The sequence below is a fragment of the Semicossyphus pulcher genome, unplaced genomic scaffold (genome assembly GCF_022749685.1).
Source record: "Semicossyphus pulcher isolate SPU_LCO1_2020_fin unplaced genomic scaffold, fSemPul1.0.p SCAF_8, whole genome shotgun sequence".
In the NCBI taxonomy this organism is placed as follows: domain Eukaryota; kingdom Metazoa; phylum Chordata; class Actinopteri; order Labriformes; family Labridae; genus Semicossyphus; species Semicossyphus pulcher.
This window is the reverse complement of record NW_027211759.1, coordinates 32,179,553-32,202,540: the sequence shown is the minus strand read 5'-3', so window position 1 is coordinate 32,202,540 and position 22,988 is coordinate 32,179,553. Positions and strand designations below refer to the sequence as shown.

Here is a 22,988-nt window from a genome sequence, read left to right as displayed (position 1 = left end):
TACCCATAGACTCGACATCTTATTTAAAGAAACATTTACAGGTAAGACCAACCGCTAACGTTACCTGCACAGAATTCCAGTAAAAAAACTTAGCTAACCTGTCGTCTTCAACTACTACTGAAAATAGTTTGTGACTGCGATGGCTGCTGATGGTGTGGGTAGACTGGAATAAGTTTACGGCAGTTTACTTGGAGGGTGAGTGTGAAGTAGTGTGAACAGCAAACTGAACGAAATACATTTAAATGCGCATAACGGCATTCACGCATTGCAACAGTATTGACATTTCTTTTCTCTGGTCTTCATTTGCATTGAAGTATTGAAGTCATCCAAAAGTAAGTGAAAGTAATCACTTACGTTACTTTAAAATTATGATACTTGGATTAGGTTACTGATTACATTTTTTAACAGGTAAGTAGTAACTGTATTAGAATATATTTTTAAAGTAACCCTCCAAAACCATGCTGACTGACCAACAGACTGACCCTTTAAGTGGCTCTACGGTGACTAAAAATGATCTGTCTGTGTATGTGAAGATGTACTTCTAGGATACAGGCATGACCTCCTGAAATTGGGAGTGCTATTTACTTAGAAGAAGCTAGGTAACAATTTCCACACAGAAATTCCTAGTAAACTTTATTATCCCTCTACATAAAGTCTACATACGAATAAGCATTTAGTTTAACCAAGAAATAATTGTGAAGTTTACGAGCAAAATTCAGTTTTCATGAATTTTACTCAGACTTACACTGCATTTACTTACTAATTTGAACTGGCTGGACGCTAGTACTCATATAATAAGTGTAGAATAAATCTTTGAAATCTAAAAACTTTTTCTGTAAAGGTCATGTTTTGTAAACCCAAAGTGGTAGTGTCAGAAGTACACTGTAGCTATGCATGTGACAGTGAATGACCAAAATACCTTCTTTTGTTTTGTTTTTTTACCAAAATACCAAAACACAAACTTTAGCTTAATTTGAGGTAATTCATTTGCACAATAACAATCTGAACACCTTCAACCTTTTAGGAAGATTTTGGGAACAGCTTTGTTGGACCTGGCTATCATGTGTGTGTGACACAGTAACCAAATGTTCAAATCAAATATACAGTGTACATTTTTAACACACTATAACACCTATTCAGTGACTTTTACCATCACTACTGTTTTCCACACATTTATTCAAAACCTTTTTTATCACAACTGATTCTCCTACAATGTCAATAGTCATGGTTGCTAGGTGATTTGTGAAGCATTTTCTGAACACAAATAAACATGTTCGCAATTACGCCCTCACACAGCATCCCACACACAGAGGACAAGCACAGTCTGAAACACCTAACACACACACGCACACACACGCACACACACGCACACACACACACACACGCACACGCACGCATGCACGCACGCACGCACACACACACACACACACACACACACACACACACACACACACACACACGTGTACTGTGTGTTTACCTGTAGTGGAACATTCCAGGCCATACTTTTAACCTAGGCAACAATTTCCACACAGATATTCCTAGTAAACTTAACAGAGGATATTCTCAGTAAAGTATACATACGAATAAGGATTTAGTTTAACCAAGAAATTCTTGTGAAGTTTACTTGCAAAATTCAGTTTTCATGAATACATTTTACTCATGATTCATCAGTAAAGTTTACTAGCAAATTTTGGTTTTCATCAGTAGATTTTAATCATTCGTCGTAAGTAAATTTTACTCAGACTTACACTGCATTTACTTACTAATTTGAACTGGCTGGACCTAGTTAAAAGTTTGATTCTCTCTTTACTTTCCATGGTAAGTAAACTACTTAGAGAATTTAAGGGTACAAATGACAAAGAATTTCTGTGTGGAAATTGTTACCTAGCTTTTTAGAAGTACATATTACTCAAAAACTAGGTCCAGCCACCAAAATTTGCTAGTAAACTTTACTGTTGAATCATGAATAAAATTTACTCATGAACACCAACTTTTGCAAGTAAACTACACAAGAATTTATTGGTTAAACTAAATGCTTATTCGTATGTATACTTTACTGAGAATATCCTCTGTTAAGTTTACTAGGAATATCTGTGTGGAAATTGTTGCCTAGGTTAAAAGTAAATCCCAATTTTTTTCAGAGTACTTTTTAGGTGGGAATTGTTTTTTTAGCCATCAGACTGATTAACAAATACAACCCTTTATCTTTGGTGTGGGGAATGGGGGTAGCTCTGGGGGCAACTTGTCATGACCTTAGACATTTCTAGAAATCTGTTTACCTGAAAACGAACCAACCCAATGTGGGTGGTGTAAGAGTTAAAGCTCATGACACTGTGTGAATGTGTTTTATTTGTAAACAGTTCAACAAATGTTAATATAATATCTTGTTCAATATTTACTGTGTGTGAGCAGCGCTTTCCTCCAGCTTCTGTCTCATGTTAAATAAGAGCTGAGTGAATAAACAGCATCCACAGATGGCATCGCACCAGAACACTTGTTGTTGCCTCTCTAACTGCCATTTCCTGTGAGACTTTGTTTCTGTCAAATATGTAAACTTCATATCTACATCTCTCAGATGTCGCTGTGGTGACGCTTTCATCTCACACTCTCACAGCCGTGTCCCCGCACATGCTCAGTATGTCAACAAATAACTCCACTGTGATTGAAGTGTTTATCGAACAACAAACACAAGAGGTGTCACGGAGGCTGTTACAGAGCTACAGACTCAGATGCTGCAGATGTTTGAGTAGATTCGGCCTTTTCGACTTTTCACAAGTCATACCTTTTGTTCTCTGCAGACGCAGCCCTGAAGTCACGCAGAGTCAATAAGCTGAAAGCACATGACCTTTCCAACCAGAAAGAAATAGCTTCTGAATCACAAGTATTTTCAGACTCTATTAAAACCTGCAGGACACAGGTTAAAACATTCAAAATGCAGGATATCTGCACTCCAGTTATACCTTTAAAAGGTTAAACTGGGACTGCAATCAAAAATCACAATCAAAAATGAAATTCATAAATTGTCTGTACTTGGGCTCAGCCGAGAAGTACTCATTTTTCTCCCTCTATCAGCAGCAGCAGTCACAGCATTGGGATAATTCTGTGCAGCTTTCAACAGATTACTGTCATTTTTCAATTATGTCAAATCCTCCCACAGCCGATAGCTGAAGAGAGGAATAACCATGTAGAAATTAAGTGGTCTAAAAAGGTTCACCCTTTCAATACCCCACTGCTGAGGTTTGAAGTGTGCTCTTACAGTGTTACACTCTGGTTAATGGAAAAGTTTAAGTTTTACAGCTTGAAATACTTTGAAAAGTTACATTTTAATGGAAAAGTTTGGTCATGAGGAGGTGTTGATGCTGTCTCAGTGTTGTTTTGTTATCATTTTGACCAGCTGACAATGAGTAATATGTCAGAGGTCGCTTGTATTGATGAAGCCAAAGAAAAAGTTCCCTGACTGCAGTCCCTTATCCCTCTCATCAGCGTCATTCAAAGTTTAAGCAAGCCAATTCCCAGTTTGTCTTTGAGTTACAAAAAAAGCTCAAAATATTCTTTCTGCTGCCTCCAAGTCGGACGATGAAGACCTCAAAAACACCTTAACAAAATCGAATTACGACTTCCTTTAAGATTAAAGGTTTTGTGCCAAAGAAAAGCGAACCTGAAAGAAGGGTTAATCACTACTTTTAAAAACATGACAGCAAAGCGTTTGCTATTGTGCCTTTATTGTAATAAAAATGTCTTAATTGTGGCAGCACCCAATTAAAGGTCTTTGAAAATACAGTTGCCTTGTAGCTGAAATGTGACAAGAAGAGACAAATGAAAAATTGTTCCACATTTTATAAATTCCTTGCTGGTTAGCTGCCACAACAAAGGCTAATTCATTTTTGATAAAGCTAAAGGGATGTCTTGTTGCTATTTCATAATGAATTCAAATAGCCCTGCATACTTTATATTATGTGCTGACGAGTTCTGTATGTATAGCACCGGTGGGGACTGAGTGAGAAAGTATGTGTTGTAGTGTTTATCAAACTGTCTAGACTTTGCATACTTGTTCCTGAGGGTACCTGTATCCAAAGAATAACAGTGTTTTTAATTAGAGAGCCCATCTTTCAGTGTTATGATTAATTAAATATTGTAATGCTGGGCATAAGTTCCTGTTTATGTTTGTATTTGTTTTGCCCTTGTTTACTGAGGGAGGTGTCCACCGTGCTTGCTAATTGGCTGAGAAGTACTCCGGGGGAGGGACGAGGGAGTTATTGATAAAAGATACTTTTAAGCAGTTCGGAGTTCTGGGAAGAGAAGATGCATGTTGAGAGAGTGACAGCTAAGTAAGCAGTTAGCCAACCTGTTTGTTTTCCGGGGACACCTCAACCTCGGGTTAGCTGTTGCTGTGACAAGGAAATAAATCTGGGGTCCGTTTCACAAAGCAGGTTCAACAAACTCTGAGTCTAACCCTGAACTCTGAGTCGATCTACTCTGAGATAGGAAACTCTGAGTTTTCGGTTCCAGAACAGCTGATCAGAGTTAATTCAATCAACTCTGAGTAGGTTCAGCCAGAGTTAAGTGCGTGCACGCTGACTATAAAAAGCCAGCATTAATGGAGCCCCGATACCACGATTCACCATGGCAACGGTACACAAAAAGAGGTCCTCCTACGTCACATCAGTGGAGCTCGAAATCCTCATGCGGACGTTCAGCGAATACGAGCATGTTTTTAGAAAAACAAAGTAACACGGCTGCAGCTGCAAAAGAGAGAGAAGCGGCGTGGGAAGAAACTGCTGCTCGAGTTAACGCGCAAGTTTGAACTGGTCTATTTATTTAATACTTAATCACGACCGGAAGCTAAAATTTATATTAATTTAGGAGCAATGCAGCGGGAGAAAAAAACATACATGGAATCAGTTAAAAATAAAACACCAGAACATCATTCAAAGGTGCGGCTCAGGCAGAACAGGCTCATGGCTGAACCTCACTTCAGTCATGTTTTAAATATTAAACAGATTAAATATCATACAGTGGCTGTTTTAATGTGCATTAGCTTTATCCCATGATGCTGACTTCACATACATTATAATTCATGTTGATTAAACTGAATGTGTTAGTTTAAAAAAAAATCCAATAACTTACAGCGTCTTATGTGAGTGCTCTCGGCAGTAGTGGTGGAAAAATCTAAAAGTTATGACTTTGACACAGATTTGTCTTTTGATTTTTTTTATCATAATGATAGAAGACTTTTGCAAAGGGGTCAGAGCAGCACAGAGACGCAACGTTTCTTCTTTTGAAATTTTGTAACCGCTCAAACACGCGTGAGATGGGCTGAATAAATGAGGAAGTCGAATGAGGGTTTTATATTCTAGAGGGAGGAGACGGAACGAAACTCTGAGTTTCCTGAAGAAAACCTGCTCCCGACCAGGTTTGGTTCATGGAGTCTGTTTCTACGGTAACTGACCGAGAGCTTAAGTTACCTCTCTCTGTGAAACAGGCTAGAGTTACCCCTCTTTCTCTGGTTTGAGTTACCTCCCTTTGTGAAACGGAAAACCCAAAGTTTCCCTCATTTCAGGGTTAACAGACTCAGAGTTTTCAATAAACCTTTGTGAAATGGACCCCTGGGCTCTGTAGAGCTAGCATCGCACATCACCTCTTCTTCGTTCTTCCTCCATCCCTCTAACTACCCCACAACGCTATTGTATAATATAAGTTGCAGGCAGGAAATGTAAGTAATCCTGATAACTCACCACTCCATAAGCAACTGTGTCGCTGTAGGATCGGAGCTCGGGGTAGATGTTGGAGAGAAACCAGCTGAACGGTCGGCACTGGAGTCTGGATCTCAGGGCCTTTCTCTGAGAAATGTCCCCTATGTCTATTCCTGAGTTCTATAGAAGCAAAAAGCAAACACATCTTAGTAATACTTTTCTGTTTGCAGTGAATCCATAAACAGAACTCTTTCAGGACTAATGATTGTGGGTTTTAGGAAAATGCTGAACAATATTCAGGTTTTTCACAGAAAAAGTGATGTTTGGAATCATCAGTTTTTATTTCAAAATTCAAACATTCGCTCGATCCAATATCTTTAAGGTAAGAATCTGATTAGTCATACCATCATCATATAATAAGTGTAGAATAAATCTTTGAAATCTAAAAACTTTTTCTGTAAAGGTCATGTTTTGTAAACCCAAAGTGTTAGTGTCAGAAGTGTCACAATAACAATCTGAACACCTTCAACCTTTTAGGAAGATTTTGGGAACAGCTTTGTTGGACCTGGCTATCATGTGTGTGTGACACAGTAACCAAATGTTCAAATCAAATATACAGTGTACATTTTTAACACACTATAACACCTATTCAGTGACTTTTACCATCACTACTGTTTTCCACACATTTATTCAAAACCTTTTTTATCACAACTGATTCTCCTACAATGTCAATAGTCATGGTTGCTAGGTGATTTGTGAAGCATTTTCTGAACACAAATAAACATGTTCGCAATTACGCCCTCACACAGCATCCCACACACAGAGGACAAGCACAGTCTGAAACACCTAACACACACACGCACACACACGCACACACACGCACACACACACACGTGTACTGTGTGTTTACCTGTAGTGGAACATTCCAGGCCATGTAGACGTGACTCTTGTACTGGTCCATCCAGACCTCAGCCACCCTCAGAGCGTTACGACGCACGTGGGCTGTCAGGTTCTCTGTGTAAGGCTTGTGAGCACGCTCAATGTGTGCAATCCTGGAACAGGGCAGGACCTCCACGCTGCCGCCACACTGCCACACCTTTGTTTACACACACAGAAACACACAAAATTGCACACATACTGGTGACTGCACACCATAAAAAGCTACCTTTAGAATCAACTCAATAAAATTGAGGTAACAATTTTTACTTTACTGGATTGAGTAAATTTTACCCGATGTTTTGAGTGAAGAGTACCTAAATTTAACAATAATGATACACTAAAATAAATTAGGTATATTTCACTTATCATTTCTCTTTAGATTACACAACTAATTACTTATCAATAATTCTTGACACAGAGACAGACAGCTTTTCACATTCACAGGCAATTTGAGAGTCACCACTGAACATAACGAGCACGTCTTTGGACTGTCGGAGGAAGCTGGAGTACCCGGAGAAAACCCACGCATGCACAGGGAGAACATGCAAACTCCACACAGAAAGGCCCACTTCATGCAAACCGGGATTTGAACTAGGAACCTTCTAGCTGTGAGGCGACAGCGTGAACCATGCACCACTGTGCAACCTTTTGAGAATTGCTGCTGATGCTCAAATAAAAATAAATTATAATCAACACCATTAGCCAGCTCATGTTAATTTACTGTCTAATATTCAGGAAAGTCAGCCAGTGTAACCGCCAAGAGAGGGCTACAAATTTAAATTTCTTGTTTCTAAATTTCTAGATTTTATGATGTTATTTTTGGCTGCAATTGTCACTGTGGAAAATTAGATAATGCAGGTTAACTTTGCTCATTTCAATTAATTAACTTGCTGACTAATATGCTTTTAGTATAATTTATACAATTTCCATGGATTTTATTTAGTACCCTCAAAAATCCCTTTTTACAGTGCAGGGACAAAAAGGGAACATGCCAGTTAAACCTCAATCCTCTCAATAGAGGATTACATTGTGCTGGGACTCAGCCTGCTTGATAGAATTAGCATGAATAGAAAAGTATCACAGGCACACAGTGAGAATGCCCACCCAGATACCTGCTATTTTTACCAATTTGCAAGTTTGTTGACGGTGGAAGCTGTCGAATATGTCTGCTCAGGCCTAGCCAGCATCATGCCAGGACTATGAAATAAATGTTAGGATTTGACTCACTATGAATGAAAACAGCTCTGCAGCTCTGACATGCTTTCACAGTTGAACCTATATTTGGCCTACAGCATGTTTGTGTTAGTTGAACCATATTACAGGTCAAAGCATGGGTATGTTGCAAGAAAATTAAAGTCATATGTGGCCTGGGCATCAGGTCCAAATTCTAATTTCATTATTAACTCAACTGAAAATTATTTCTTTACTTCAGATGACAGTTCCTCTATTCTTATTTACTTTTATTCTTTGACTGGCAGTTTATCAGTTTTTAGTTGTTACATTCCAAACAACACTTAATTCAATTCCAAAGGAATCGTTACAGTGCACACACTTGAACCATCTCCTGTGCTTTCCCTTAACTAAATCTGAACTACTTCATCCACTTAAACATCAACTGTAATCAATTGCATTCATGTCTTATTCTTCAACTAACATCTACGCTGATCTACGCTCATCTGTAAAACCTTAACTGACAGTTAATTTGCTTTTAGTGATTACTTTTCAACTTGTATCACATTGAGAGAGTGTGAGATGCCCCCTGTGGTGTCATCCTGCCTGGCTCTATAACCGACCTGTCAGTTCTGGCTCTGCAGGTGCTCGTTAGGGCAACTGGCCACACCTGGGGGCCCACAGTGTGGCCAGGTTTCTGTCCTGGCTGCAGCAGACTCTGCATGGCTGTTGCTGCTGCTTGCAACTTTCTGTCTGTCCTTGTTTTAGTTATGTTGGATTAGCTGTTCTTTCATTTATATGTACCCTCCGACCCCCGCACACAGGTAAAAAGAGGGCCTCTGAATGTAACAGCTTGCTCCGGTTGTCTAAATGTTTTGTCAAGGCAGCAGCAGATGTTCCATCCAGCCTGGTTCAAGTAGCAAAGAAGCGCCTAGTCCAGTCAATCAAAAGAAGAGGAAAATCAGTGCATGACGGATGTTACATTGCTCCTCATATGAGGAGCACCGCCCTGGGTTGATAATGGCCAGGTACAGCCCACGATCAATAAAACCAGAACTGACACAATATCATGAGTGAGATGCTGCTGTATTTGGGGCAGTCGATGGTTTTGGCTAACACAATGTGAGCCTTAATAAGCTCCTTGATGGAGTTATCACAACTTGCCACAATAAAGAATGAGAGGGACTTGATTTATGCTTGTGTGGGTTTGCATGTTTCATCCTTCTCAATTGAAAGGTTGAAACGTAGCCATGTGTGACGCGGTTTCCTTCGTTGGTTCCAAAGATCCAAAGAATTGGATTGTTTGTGAATTTAAAATCACTGTGTTCAACAACCTTTGGCACTTTCACCTCAACTGAGGCTTCACTCAGAACTCACAATTTAATTAACACTCTAGTTTTATCCATTGCATACACTTAAAGACATTTCAGATTAAGTGGAGCCATTTGAACTTTTTTCACTTCTTGAGCTTTGACTGCCATTTCAACTTCTTTTAAATATTTCAGCTACTATAGTAAGCAGGTGTGGATTTAACAGTTGCCTGTACAATCTTTTGTCGGCAGATGCTTTTGCTGCGTTTACACAAATTTCTGACTTTCATGAAGTAAACTGAAACATATTTCCATGATAAACTGCTAAAATTCTGCAGCAGGCACCTCAGGAGTTCATTGTACCAACCAAACGAGCACTCGTGAATCCTTATTTAAACAGGAACGCCTGTTCTCTCATTTCCAGTCCTGCACTTTGTTTGTGTGTTTGTGCTATAATCCCTCCAGCCAGCCAGCCTCCTTCACTGTTTCCTTCCAAACCAAAGAGCCACTGCCGAACAACAGTAAAATTGTAGCGCTGGCCCAGTGCCCAGGTAGGAGCACAAACTAGAGCCAAATTCTGAGATAATACACGCTTCCCTCAGAAATACCTCAACGTTCTCTATAAAGGATTTACAACATGGGGTTAGAGTATAAGGAGCTATTCTTCGAGCATAACCATCTATGTCTGAGTGTGTGGGTGTGCAGAGCGAGATAGAGAAGGAGAGGAGAAAAAAGCGGACAGTCAAGAGAAAGAGAAAGAAGAGAGATTTAAAAAGAGTGGGAAACATAAAATAGAGAAGGTGAGGGATTGAAAGTGAAGGGAAGTATGGAGAGAAGATAAAGGAAGTAAAATAGAGGGGAGAAGGAGAATAACAGCTTCTTCTCGTCCTCTTGAGTCATCGTTTCCAAAAGCCTTTTCTTTTTTTCTCTCTTGTTATCTTCTCTCTTTGTAAAAGCCTTCTCTCATGGGATAAAACAGGGTCATGTCCCAGCTATTATCCAGAAACATCATGATGGCGTAGAGTAGTCACAGTTTGCATGTGTGTTGGTGTCCTGTGTGTGAAACTTATGTCTCATTTGTATGTGCGTCACCCAGACAAAAAGCAGCACATTTACATCCCTAATTGTGTCTTAGTCTGTTTTCTTTGGTTTAACGCGGAACAAATCTCGCTGGTGGATTTGTGCTTTTAAAAGTTTTAATGAGAAAATGAGAGTAAAAGGCAACAATAAATGAAGTTGTGAATTATAATTCATGCCAATGACGACCACCCGTTGTGATAAAAAAAAAAAGGCAGGCAGGCAGGAGACAATAAGCACTAAATATGCAGAATATTTTGCCGTGGCGTAGATGAAGCTTCATAAAAGCAATATTTATCACAATAGAAGCGTGCAGGCTGGAGATACAGAGAGCTTCTGCAGAGAGAAAAGAGTGACATTGCTGATAACACAAGGCGCCTGTGTTTGGTATGAAGGAGATAGAAATACAACATGCTGCCTGTTTTCTGATTTAAAACTTAGGTTGAACTCAACACATGATGATTTTGTAAGAGTAAGAAAAATGCCCTTGAGACACATACGCAGAACTGATTCTGTCAAAATATCACGTCTGATTTACATAAGCATTGATCTGCAAAGGCCCTTTTGCAATGAAGTCTGCCTCTTTTGCCAAAAAAAATGGAAATATTGACTTTCTCTTGTCACTCTTGATGTGTTCATAGTCAGACTATGCGGTACAAAATAACTGACAATGATGAAGTGAGGTGTATGTCTAGGCGGGCTGGTTGGAGCTATATTTGATGTCAGGCCCTGTGGCACTGGCAGTGTTTGCTGTAGAAAAGCAAATGTCAATCTCTGACAGATCTTTCTTGCTAACCTTTCAACTGTTAAAAAAAAGTCACATACAGTTAGATAGATTGGTGCAAATCTGTCCAGCTGCAGCCTGCCCTGAACCGACCCTGCTGTGGGAATAACCACACAACAAACTAAACAGTACCTTTGAAGTGTCTCTCCACCATTTGGGTTCATTTTAGGTCAGTGTTTGCTGTCAAAGCTGCACAGGGTGACTGATCTGTAGCACTGTGCATGACTATTGGCCCTTTCTAAGGGCATGGGCTAAAGTGTTAATGTGGGCCGAGCTGTCGACAGCTGGAGGAAGCATCTGATGCAGGTCAGAACAACACAGACTGCAGGGGTCGTGGTGGCAATGGTGAGATACTCCCGCAGAGAGGACAGCTGTTCGTTGGTCTCGTTGCTTGTGCTACACTGAATAACCCATCCCAGCCTCCTCTGTGCTAATGACAACAGGTGTTCAAGCAATTTGTAAGGGTGTATATGGAGGAAATATATGCCTAAAGAGCCCTATAATAGAGAATAACCTCTCTGGACTTTCCAGAAGCCCCCATGGTCACAGCACAGCGAGAGGCCAAGGAGAAAGCTATTATCTGACTCGTGATAGTTCACTGTTGAGGTCTGACATTCTTCCTTCCTATGGAGAGTCAAGGATGAGCCCTGAACAACAGCTTTTTATGAGTGAGAGAAGGACACATTGCTGCCAAAGAGGCAAAATGTGCACAAACAACAGGACAATTTAAGCCTCTGGCAGAATTAGTAATTTAAATTCATGGCATCGTTTAAAGTTTATGTCATCTGGTCAGAACCATTTTAAAGGGAATATTTAGGGTGCCATAATTCCGATAATGGGTATCCTTTGTTTATTTGAGCTGAAGCTGAACCCTTCCCAGCTCCCGCAGTCACTGCAACATGACTGAGCCAAACTGATTCCTACTCACTAAGCCTTCTCTGTCGTGTTCCTGCACATGAGGTCACACTCAGTAGCAGTGAGGGCAATCTGCACTGCGGGGGGGTGGATGGGGGCATAAAATGACAGAGGGAAACTGTGGGACACATTCGCCTAAACTCTCATCCTAAGCAGAAAACATCCACCACCAAGGATGCTGATAGATGACCTGCTTGTTCAGCAGTTTAGTTACATCCCCTACTGTTTCCCTCTACACAAGTGGTGTTACTGTTACAGCTTTACAGTGCTTTCTAATAGTGCTGTACACTGGTGGGGAAGGGACCCTGACTACCCTGGATTGCCATCTGTTTTCAATGGCAAGTAATCACAGAGGATATAGACCCACAAATAAACTCACTTTAGTAAACTCTGTGACACTTAAAATCACATTAAATCAGAAAACATGAGAAAACCTCAGGAGGATGAGTTCCATGCACATACCAGAGATCACTGACTGATCTTTAGATACGTACATCCATACGTTTCTATCTGGCTTGTCCTACTTAAGCTAAACCCAGCGTCATTATCCTTATGTGCTTTCTGGCTCTATGCATGTCTCAGTTTATTTTTTTGTTGGTTGGATAAATAGATGGACACAAAGAAAACATTAACACCTCAAAACTGGACACAAAAACAGGGAATGACAGTGTGGTTGCACTGCAGTATTTGTTTTCCTTTTTGGGGATAGAAGGTGCAGTACAATAATCACTAAGCCACCTCCTCTTCAGGCTCTACTATCATCGATTGTCCACAGCTGTCCACTAAATCTAAACAAGGTTGAGCCTGAGAGAATCGTACATTTTTCAGACTGTGATGTGTTTTTGCCCAGTGGCGCGGATGAGCAGCAGTCAGGCCCGGGCTGATAATCAAACATGTACTTTACTGACACTACACTAGAAATCACTCTGTACTTGGCCTGAGTCAACAGTTTCACTCAGATATCTCCTGAGTTCAGACTCAAAGCTGTTCGAACAGTAGCTTCCTCACTGGAATGATTTTCAGTCCCAAGGGAAGGGTGCATTTACAGAGAGCTCTCCCTTTGGGAATCAGATTACCTGTTAACGTTGTAACTGCAGTGAAGCTATAGGTAAACATGACATAAAGTTCATTTTTTGCTAAATCCTGAAGGAAGATATTCATTGATCATAATGTATGTTAGGTAATGTAATCTTATTACGTTATTCCACAATGTTATCTGGTAGCTGTTTCATCTTAGGAAATCAGTTCAGTTTGCATAAGTCAGACTGAATGAATCATGTGAATGACTGTTAAAGGCCCCATTCTGTCAGAGGAAAGGTCATTAGTTCTTTCTCAGCATGCTGGACATGTCTGCTACGCAGGATATTTGAATATGCAGCCTAACAGCAGCAGATCCCTCTGCCTACAGGACACAAATGATGCTGTTTCGTGCTGGGTTGTAAAAATTACAAGCGTATTCATTTGGTTGACACGGCTGCGTGCCGAGTAACATTAAGGCTGACTCACCCTGATGCCGAGCTCAACGTTTTCTCCACCGTAAATTTCCATGCCTTCATCTAGCAGTCCAATCTCCTCAAAGTACTTCCTGTCGACCACAAAGCAGCCAATCAGAGCAGGGCTCCTTAAATAGAGATCAAAGAGAGAAGAAGAGAGATTAATTTAGTGTTATATTGAGCTAAATGCATCACAATTAGAGTGTTTAAAAGAAAAATATTCATCAATACACACACACACACACACACACACACACACCAATCCCTCAACCACATTTGCCCCACACTTCACATCTGGGCCCTGAAGTTGAATTTCTCATATACTCTGTACATTCAATGCTCTACACATTCTGTAGGCCTTCAGCTTTCATGATAAACCTGCTATCTGTTATACTCACAAATGATCTAGCTGTCAAAAAGATGCCCTCGCATAACACAACGAATTCAGGACATTTTGAGGAAATCAGGGGGGAAAGCAAACGGATCTTTCATCAACATGAAACGGAATCAGCAGGAGTGAAAAATAACTCCTATTAGTATTCATGCTGTCAGTCCCACACATCTCCTTGTATCAATCTCAAATACAGCACCGCTGCAAAAACAGCTTGTTTGGGTTGTTTTTCTCTTCCCTGTGGAAACACAGCCTGGCAAACAGCCAGACACATAGAAACCCAAAATGCTCCAACTACTGGCTCTGCACATATTCTTTTCTCTACTGCCTTCAAAAAGCACATAAAGTCCCAATTATGAGATCAAACATCAGACTGTGTGTATTACATAACAACAAGATCATCTTTGCTACATAAGATAGATTCAAAAATCAAACTCAAGCAGGGTGGAGTTCACTAAATGAACGGTTTGCTCAATAACACGCACAAGTATGCACAAACAGAGAATATAATATATTAACATTTGTTTCCTCAGCTTGTTTTGAAAGATGCAGTATACAACATTCAGAACAACTACTAGTCACATCAGAGTACCACTATCTCACTGACTTGTTGGCCTCCCTCGTAAGAAACCAGAGGTCATTGACAAAAATACATATTTAACCTGCAAGGCATTGTAAAAAACATTTTGTTCAATCTGGTCAGGAGCAGAGGACAGGCTTCTGTTATCTCTCCAGATATCACTCCATAGACAACAGAGATATCTATTCAATGTAATTCACTTTTCTCCATGCATATCTGTAAACGGCAAAGACATGATCTACAGAAGGACGTGCCCTCTGACCAATCAAAGCCCTGAACACAGTACTTGCATTGCAAACACATTGCATTAGTCCAATGATCATTTCCAATTGTCTTCATTAAATCTTTTAACACTGTGTTGTTTGAACGTTTGGCGCCCTGGCTGTAAAAGCGTCCGATAGATCTGTGCAAATTACCTTCGTAGGCCGTGTGTTTTCTTAATTAAACAGAGGAAGACAAATCTAATGAAAAATAATGATACAAATGTTCTGCAGACGTTTCTTTAAACAAAGAAATTGTATTCTGAAGTGGTTCTTGAGGACAAAGCCAGTGACAAATCGCACCTGAGATAAAAAGTACTTAAGAAGATAAAGAAAGAGATAATTGGGGGCATTAATCTTCTTCCATTACAATACTGAGCAGGATATGTCTTTTTGTCATTGTGCAAATCTATAAACAGTGCATCACTGACTTGCACGCCACGAACCAGACATCTGATCCTATTGGTGTGAAGACAATTTGGCTCCTGTTGCTGGGCTGTTTTTCTGTAGCCTCTGCAGGGTGTCTAAGCAATCGGTATCCGTTATATTGGCTCTGTTTTGTGGCCAACACTATTGAAGGAATTGATCATTACATGTATTACACTGAAGGTCGCTTTTGATGTGCTGTAGTAGTGGTGACAAAAATGACCTGCTTCGGCTTTCAAATCTGTGTAAATGCTGCCCATTGCATCTGATGAGTCTCCATTTTGTATGTGTTACACTTAATGTGCTTTGTTGCTGCGCTGCACCCCCCAGGATTTAAATGGGTTAAAATATTGACACTACACTAACTAGAATTTACATATATAATAATTATTCATGGGGATTAGTGTTTAAAAAATTATAATGTAAAAATAATGAGCTTAGTAAGTGATCTTATCAACCCTACTCCAATATGCTTCAAGTCAAATGATTAATAATTAATACGGCTCTGGCAGATTATTCTGAGGGAGTCTCACTTCTTTTATGATAACGAGACTATTCCTTTAATGAAACAAAACCGCCTAAAAGGTTTCTGTCTTTTTTATGAGTTCTGAATCCCCCTGCTCTTGTTACAAAGTCTCTCAGCTCTTCCTGCACTCACCTGATAGGTGCCGTGTGGTTGCGCTGAGTCCACCAGGACTTTGGTGGGTTGAGGTATCGACACCACAGCTCCCAGTCGAAGCCCTGAGCAGACAGTGGGTACTCCTCGATCTCAAAGGTGTCGTACTTGATGTTGTCAAAGGAGGGAGACACCACCCGGGTCCGGTCCTCCTTTATTCGCTGCAGAATAGGTTCTGCCCTGTGGGACGACGGAACAGACAGAACGTGTTCAAGGGATGACTACAAAGACTCAGTGATACATTCAAGAGATCAACGTCGGGGCTTTAGAATACACTGTGTAAGTACAAACAAACAAAAACGTGAAGATGAAATATGGAACTACTGAAATAAAAGGGAATACACTTTCAAAGGTTTGATTCGGTGATTTTCAAATGTATCTCTATGTATCCGCAGAAGCTCTTGTTTTATTAGGCCCTCTGTGCCACGACTTGATGTAGCTGGTAGTTTGGAAGAACTACAGGCTGTTTCTTGTCTCTGTCTTGGCTACTTATTTTGTAGCATCAAAAGATTATTTTCTATCATACGAGCATTTAAGAGACACTTCTGCAGCATTTTTTCAAAGTTTAGTATTCCCCCTCTCCTCTTTGGAGTCTTTGAGTTGCACTGGACCGAGACAGGATGTTGAGGCTTCATTCATAATTTGTGGCACCTTCAGTATTTTAGTCTGCACGTCTGAGCGAGACCTCAACACTGTTTCAAGCAGCAGCAGGCAGTTATATTGAGTAAAGGAAAACTCCGCTCAGCTCTCTGCACACGGCCAACTGAGCACCAAAGAATTAGCTGAGACCACAACAAGTACTTTCTCCTTTTATCTCTTGCATTTGTCAGGACCATTAATACTGCTCTGTGTCTGCGGGAGGTGTAAGTTGTCAGCTGTTTGCCGTAACAGCCTTAGAAGCCAGAGATACGTTCGTGGTTGAGTATGTATCTGCTTTTTTTAGTTTCAGTCAAACGTTGATTAAGGCAACTTACACTGAGAGAAAAAAACAGCTTTTACAACCTATTATTACTTTGACTTATGGTAGGTACAACAGTACAGCTAGTGTAAATGTGTCAATATAAGAAACATTTAAGAACAAGGCAAGTAAGTATTAAATACGTCAAGAGCGAGAAATTGAAGAAGTGGGATGGAGCTCGGGCCAGAGTTCTTCAGGGAAGTAGAAGCAGAATCTGTGAGGGTAGAATAAGGCACTGGCTGGCAATGAAAGTCCTGAAGAGATCGGAGTGCACACACTAAGCCTTGTAAGCCATTTTTAAGGTTTCAACTTGAGTGGGGGTACAGGCAGTTGTCTGTGTGACAGAATTCAGTGCTGACAGGGTGGGGTTGGATGTAGCGCACGGATTTGAGAGGGTCAGAGCCCCCTCGAAAACTCCCGAGTCCACAGAAGAGACAACTAGAGGCTGGACTTCTGAGCAGTCTTTGATCAGGTTATATGAATTCCGTGGATGTTGAGTGTAAAGCTGCAGGGCTGTGGCTGCAATGATACCCTAGTATGTTGGTCAGCTCTTAAGATTCAAAGAGGCCAGGAAGCCAGGGCAGTTATCACAGGAGAGCTGTCTGTGCAGAGGTGGTGCTGCAGGCGAGCATGCCAGTGGAGTGAGATGGTCATGTCAAAGAGATGGAGCAGGTGGTTCAACAGTCAACCACAGATAACAGATAACAGCCAAGTAGTATAATTTCAGAGTTTGGAACTTGTTGTTGGGTGTCCAATGCAAAGACGTCAGAGTTACTTCATCAACCATAAAACCACACTGATTATTCTACTGATTTCTGTTGAAGTACAATAAATATTGTTCCAAAATTTGTACTTTTACAAAGCCACTCAAAACTTTACCAACTCAAAGACAAAATCAGTAAGCAAAATCATCGCTTTAAATGAATTTATTTAATCTAATGAGACGATAACAATCTAAAAAAAAGTAAGGATCACAGTATCCATGTCTGGCGCGTTCCGTCTGCGTCGCAGTTCCGGTCCATCAGTCAGCGCAAGCCCTCACCCAGAGGAAGCGTGTCTGACCCGCAGCGCAGCAGCTGGATTCGCAAGATCTCAAGATCCCGCGAGAAATGCGAAATCAGACGATAACATCAATGTTAACCAGAGCAACACACAAACAACACTTCAGCTTGCACCTCCGAGGTTGATTGTCTGCTCATTTGGAGATCATTCTGTGATTTTTGTGCTTTTAACATGGCTGAGTACACTACTTAATTAAAAGTGTTCTATTTTCAAGATTTCAGTGTAAGGAAAAAAGGGAGTCTGTACCTGTCTGTACATGGTGTTTTATTTTGAAATTACCAGATGCTGTATGCTGTTTTTGTGTGTGACTTCCTGTTTGGAACGATCTGCTCTGTTCAGCTTGATGCGTGCTTGAAGCGGCCTCCGTCAGAAATAGACCCGGTGCGTATTTTTAGCGGAGCAGAGCGGAGAGACGCTTCTGGGATGCGCCGGAGACGGACCGCGGCGCGTGCTGTGCAATCACGAGCATTGACTTGAATGGGCGCGATCGACTCCGGAGGTCGCGGCGCACACAGAACGTGCCGGAGACAGATCCTGTGGAATTTGAGGGCAACCTTAAGTCAGCTAATCAGCTGTGCAGAGGTTACTCAATGGGTGTTTCATTATTCAGTTATTGTGTGCTTTCTACCGTATCACAACACCAAAGCCAACTTTACAATAACTATGTTTTCGGTTATGTTTTTAAACATATGTTAGCGATACATATCACAATCACCGTATCAGATCCTGGTACTTTTTAGACATTCAGAGAACACAACACAGATCGAAAAATCTCGGTCCTCAACACTGTCTGACAGGCCACCACTCAAACTACATCTCAACATCACTCACAAACAGCTTTTGTTTGCTTTTGAAAGACAGATATCCATCATAGTCTAATAGCACATCACTTGTGTTGTGCCGTCCCAACATAATGTGTGATCCAGCTATCTCATCACCGGTAAACAGGGGAAAAAAAGTATTGTGTTGTTTGCTTTTCCTCAAGCTCCTAACATTTGTAATAAACATGGAGAAAATCAATTTAACATATTTAGCACATTTACACGTCTTCATTTTAAGATAAATATTTATCTCTAAATCTGCAGACTTAGTAAATAAATGCATAACAAAAGAGTTCCAGGCTCATTTGCATGTTAAATCTGTTTGTGATTTCATTTAACAAAGATGCTCAAAATTAGGCCTTCCTCAGCAGTAGCTATCTTCAGTGGTAATGTTGTGGAGCAGAGGCTAACTGGAAGAGAAATCATGGCTTCAGCTCTCTTTAGGCCTGTATGGATGTGCTTTGATCACATTTGATTAACAGTGACCAAACAACCAACCAACCAACCGTCAGCTGATTTAAACACTACCATATTCTGGTAAGTGCACACAAGCCTGCATCATAACCTTTTGATGCCTGAGGCGGCCTCTTTGCAGCAGCAAGACGAGAAGGGAAAAAAACAGAAAAACAGAAATTGCTAATCTAATAAAATCAAAAGACTAATTCAGTGTAATTCCTACAGCTGTCTTTCATATGTTGAGACACAATGAAAAAAGCTCAATGTCAGCCCTGAACATCACTCACATTGCCAGCAAAGTGAAATCACTCTGGCTTCTACTTACGTGAAGACATGATGGCCTGGAACTACACAGTGAAAAATTGGGTCTTTACAAACTTAGTCTTGTGGGAAAACTGCCAAAGGCTGTCCTTTAAATGCAAACTACACTCGTTTGTCCCTCAAGAGGGAAAACACAAACGAGGCACCGCACCTCACAATCATTCATGTTTTATCCGTTCAGCCCTATAGAGCTGGATGGTAATAACATCAAAAACCCCAACATCAGAGTGGAGGAGGTGCTCTTTTATCCTGCACGCTGATTGTTCATTAAGAGGTAAACCTTGCCTCTGGCTTACTGCTCACATTTCTTTACACACACAGTAGTACTCATACACATAAGAACATACAGCGAGCCCACCCAGAAAAAAAGCCTGAAATCCACTTACTGGATAAAAAATTTAGATCGGGTAGCAGCCCAATTAGTGTGACCTCCACTTCAAAGAAAGCAGCTACAAGTGAAGGTAAAGGTTACGGTGTTCAAACAGTGAGACTTCATCCTAGAAGAAAAACAGATCTCACATCTGAATACTAAAGTGTGTGGGTGATGTGAAATCTGGTAGTGTAGTTTAGTAGGGAAGTGAGGTCCAAAAAATGTTTTTATTTTCCACCCTTGAACCTGAGTTTATTGATTTTTTGGGGCACTTTCGGCCTGTACAACAAGCTGTTACAGCAACACTGACATATAAGTCCTAAATAGTTGCTTACTGACACTTCCAGCAGCTACAGATGCACATTAGCTCTCATTAGGAGCTGTGTCCAAGTCCAAATCAAGTCACGTTTATTTATAAAGCACATTTAAAAACAACTTGTGTTGACCAAGGTGCTGTACAACCCAGAGAATCCTAATACACAATATAACCAAATACTAAAATAAATAAAATAGAAGAATAAAAGTCCGGCTCAACTGGAATTGAAGGCCATGGAGAAGAGATTAACGACTTAAAAATGTCAAGCGACTGCACAGATCTTTTTGGAGCAGCCACCACAAAGGGATGATCTCCTCTAAGAGCAAGTGGTTGTTTGACCTAAAGTGCTCTAGCTGGGGTACAGTATTGCAGAAGATCAACAAGATAAGATGGAGCCATTCCATTTAAAACCTTAAAAACAATCAACAAAATCTGAAAAACAATCCTGTAACGGAAAGGGAGTTGACGGTCAAGCAAGTCCAAGACTCTGCAAAGAATATGGAGTTGTGTAATGGAGCAAAAAGTACAATATCAGTACAGAAATATTACACTTTTGCCTGGATGAGAAGTCAAAAGTAAACTTTAAATAGAAATACTCAGATCTGATACATTTTTATGGCCATTGGAAAAAAGCTCATAGATTTATTTTCAGTTCACCGACCACTGGCAGACCAAAAAGTTAATTAAAAAAAATTACAATGATAATGTTAACAAACCTTGATGTATTGCTTGATTGTGTGATTGCTTACATAGTTGTGATTTGTTGGCTTAATGGACCAGAAAACCTTTGTTTGACACTTCAGTTGCTCTGCACTTGCTCTGTAATTTTAGCCCCTATTTCTGCAGATTGCTATGCACCAACACATTTCACCTCACGTAATTACTTTATATTCAGTGTGGTGTGTGATGGTGGTTAAGTGATGATGACTTTCACAGCCCATATTGAAGGTGGAGATGATTGAGGGCTATTGTGATTACAGTCAGACAATTTCAGCAACATAAAACACCCTACAATTACCTGTGTTTGACTCAAAATAGCGAACATTGCAGATAATTGCAATGTATGGTAGGGACAATTATGCAGATCGAGCAGTCAGTGCTTTGTTGGTAATTATACAGTAATTTCTCAATTTCTAGAAAAAAAATGTGCATAATTTGTGAGTGGGTGTGTGACTTTCAGAGCAGGAAGGCGCAGAGAGAAAGGAGAGCAAGAGGAAGGTGCTGTTGGAGAAAGACAGAGGAAAGGGCCTGGGAAAGGGAGGATAGAAAGTGAGAATGAGAATCAAATGAAAAGATGGGAACACAATTAGATGACCACTACATATTTAATCAGATGTGTTACAGAGACTTCCTAATAAAGAGTGAGGGAAAAAGGTAGACAAAAAGCTGAGCTCTTTTGTATCACTGCTGAGAATGATTTCATTAGTCACAGACCAGTAACCTGTTTGTGGCTATATGTGGGAGGTTTGTGTAGGTTCTGGGTGTGTGTGTGAGGAAAGAGAGAGAGAGAGAGAAAAAGAGAAAGAGAGAGTTTGTGTAGGTGGATGAGAAGAGGGGTTAAAAACCCTGTAAGTGTCTTGTCTAATCTGGATCTGGAACGCAGCAACAAATGTTATTTTGGATCAAACCCAGGCATGATAATGATGTGTGTGTATGTGTGTGTGTGTGTGTGTGTGTGTGTGTGTGTGTGTGTGTGTGTGTGTGTGAGTACAAAAGCAAGAAAGCAAGACTGCCACACAAATGTGTTACCTGCATATAAATTGGTAGTGTACGTGTGCGTGCTCTCATTCAAGTGCGAGTGTGTGATATTTTCCAGGCTGTCACAAAGATTAACAGGTACGCAGTGGTGCTGTTGTATCTAAGTGTTTGAAAGAGACCCTGAGGTGATGAAGTGTCCGCTGCTTCAAAAGATTGATATGAAATTTGTTTTTACAGAAAGGCCTCGAGATTTCTCAGAAAGTTGTGAAGGATAGCGTGAGGAACTGTAGCCGCCTCATCGGTTGTGAGGGATTAAACATAACCAGCTATGCTAATGAGGTCACTAATTAACTGCTGCTCCCTTTTCTTACGGAGGGATCATTAGGAAATATTTCTACTGTGTGTCAACACACTTGGTTTGACATGAGACACGGTTGGTATTTGTACTTGTCTAAAATAAGACATGGTTGGTATATGAACCCCGTCTCCTGGAATGTTAGGAGTGAGAGCTTTAAATTTAATGGACATTTTCCTCATTAAAATGCAATTGAATGCAACAAGAAGTGAAAAAAACTAAATCAAGATCATCTGCTGTGAAGAGGAAACACGTCTTATGAAAGTTAATCATAGTTCAGGACCAGGAAAGGATGAAAGGCAAGTCCAGCTTGAACAGGTAATGAAGTTAATGAAGTAAACTTGTGTTCAGGAGGAGGGCCAAACCAAAACTACACCTTTAATCACCTTTCAAGCCAACTCAATGTGCTCGCCCACTGAACGCGAGATTTATTGTGTGTGGCAAGTAGCTCATTTGCTGCACAAAGCATTCTGGGATACCTGGCAACGCAGACCAGGTTGGCAGTGCGATGAGAGAGCATGGACAATTAAAACATTCAGAAATTGCCCACATCGAGAACAATCAAGCCAATCAAGCTGCAGCACCAGCACATCCTGAGCAACTGTGTGTTCCCTCTCTTTATGTCATAATCATCCATCTCAGAGAAAGCTGTTTTATACTGCTGATTTTGGTAAATAAAACATCCTTGTGTGGAGCTGGTTGGATGGATGAGACTTCACGATCAATGCCCACAAGCTACCAGCGGTGCAGCCGACACAGACGAACTGGTTGCATGGAGTGGGTGAGCACCATTACACCCAGTCGACCCATTCTGCTCTCTTTGTCTCAGATCTCTAACCATCCTCCTTCTTTTCTTTGATCCAATAAACCTTCCATCATCCTCATCCCTCCAGATCTCCAGTACATCCTCCCAGACA

General features: G+C 40.6%; 1 protein-coding gene across 1 annotated transcript in view; it reads right to left on the bottom strand.

The window, feature by feature from the left end:
• Positions 1–22,988, bottom strand: part of galnt18a (UDP-N-acetyl-alpha-D-galactosamine:polypeptide N-acetylgalactosaminyltransferase 18a) — a 149,489-nt gene that overhangs the window by 30,596 nt on the left and 95,905 nt on the right. The window contains exons 5-8 of the mRNA XM_069686514.1: positions 15,697–15,894; positions 13,395–13,509; positions 6,604–6,789; positions 5,736–5,873 (exon numbers count right to left, since the gene is read on the bottom strand). Coding sequence (XP_069542615.1) covers positions 5,736–5,873; positions 6,604–6,789; positions 13,395–13,509; positions 15,697–15,894 — 637 coding nt within the window. The remainder of the gene's footprint in view (positions 1–5,735; positions 5,874–6,603; positions 6,790–13,394; positions 13,510–15,696; positions 15,895–22,988) is intronic.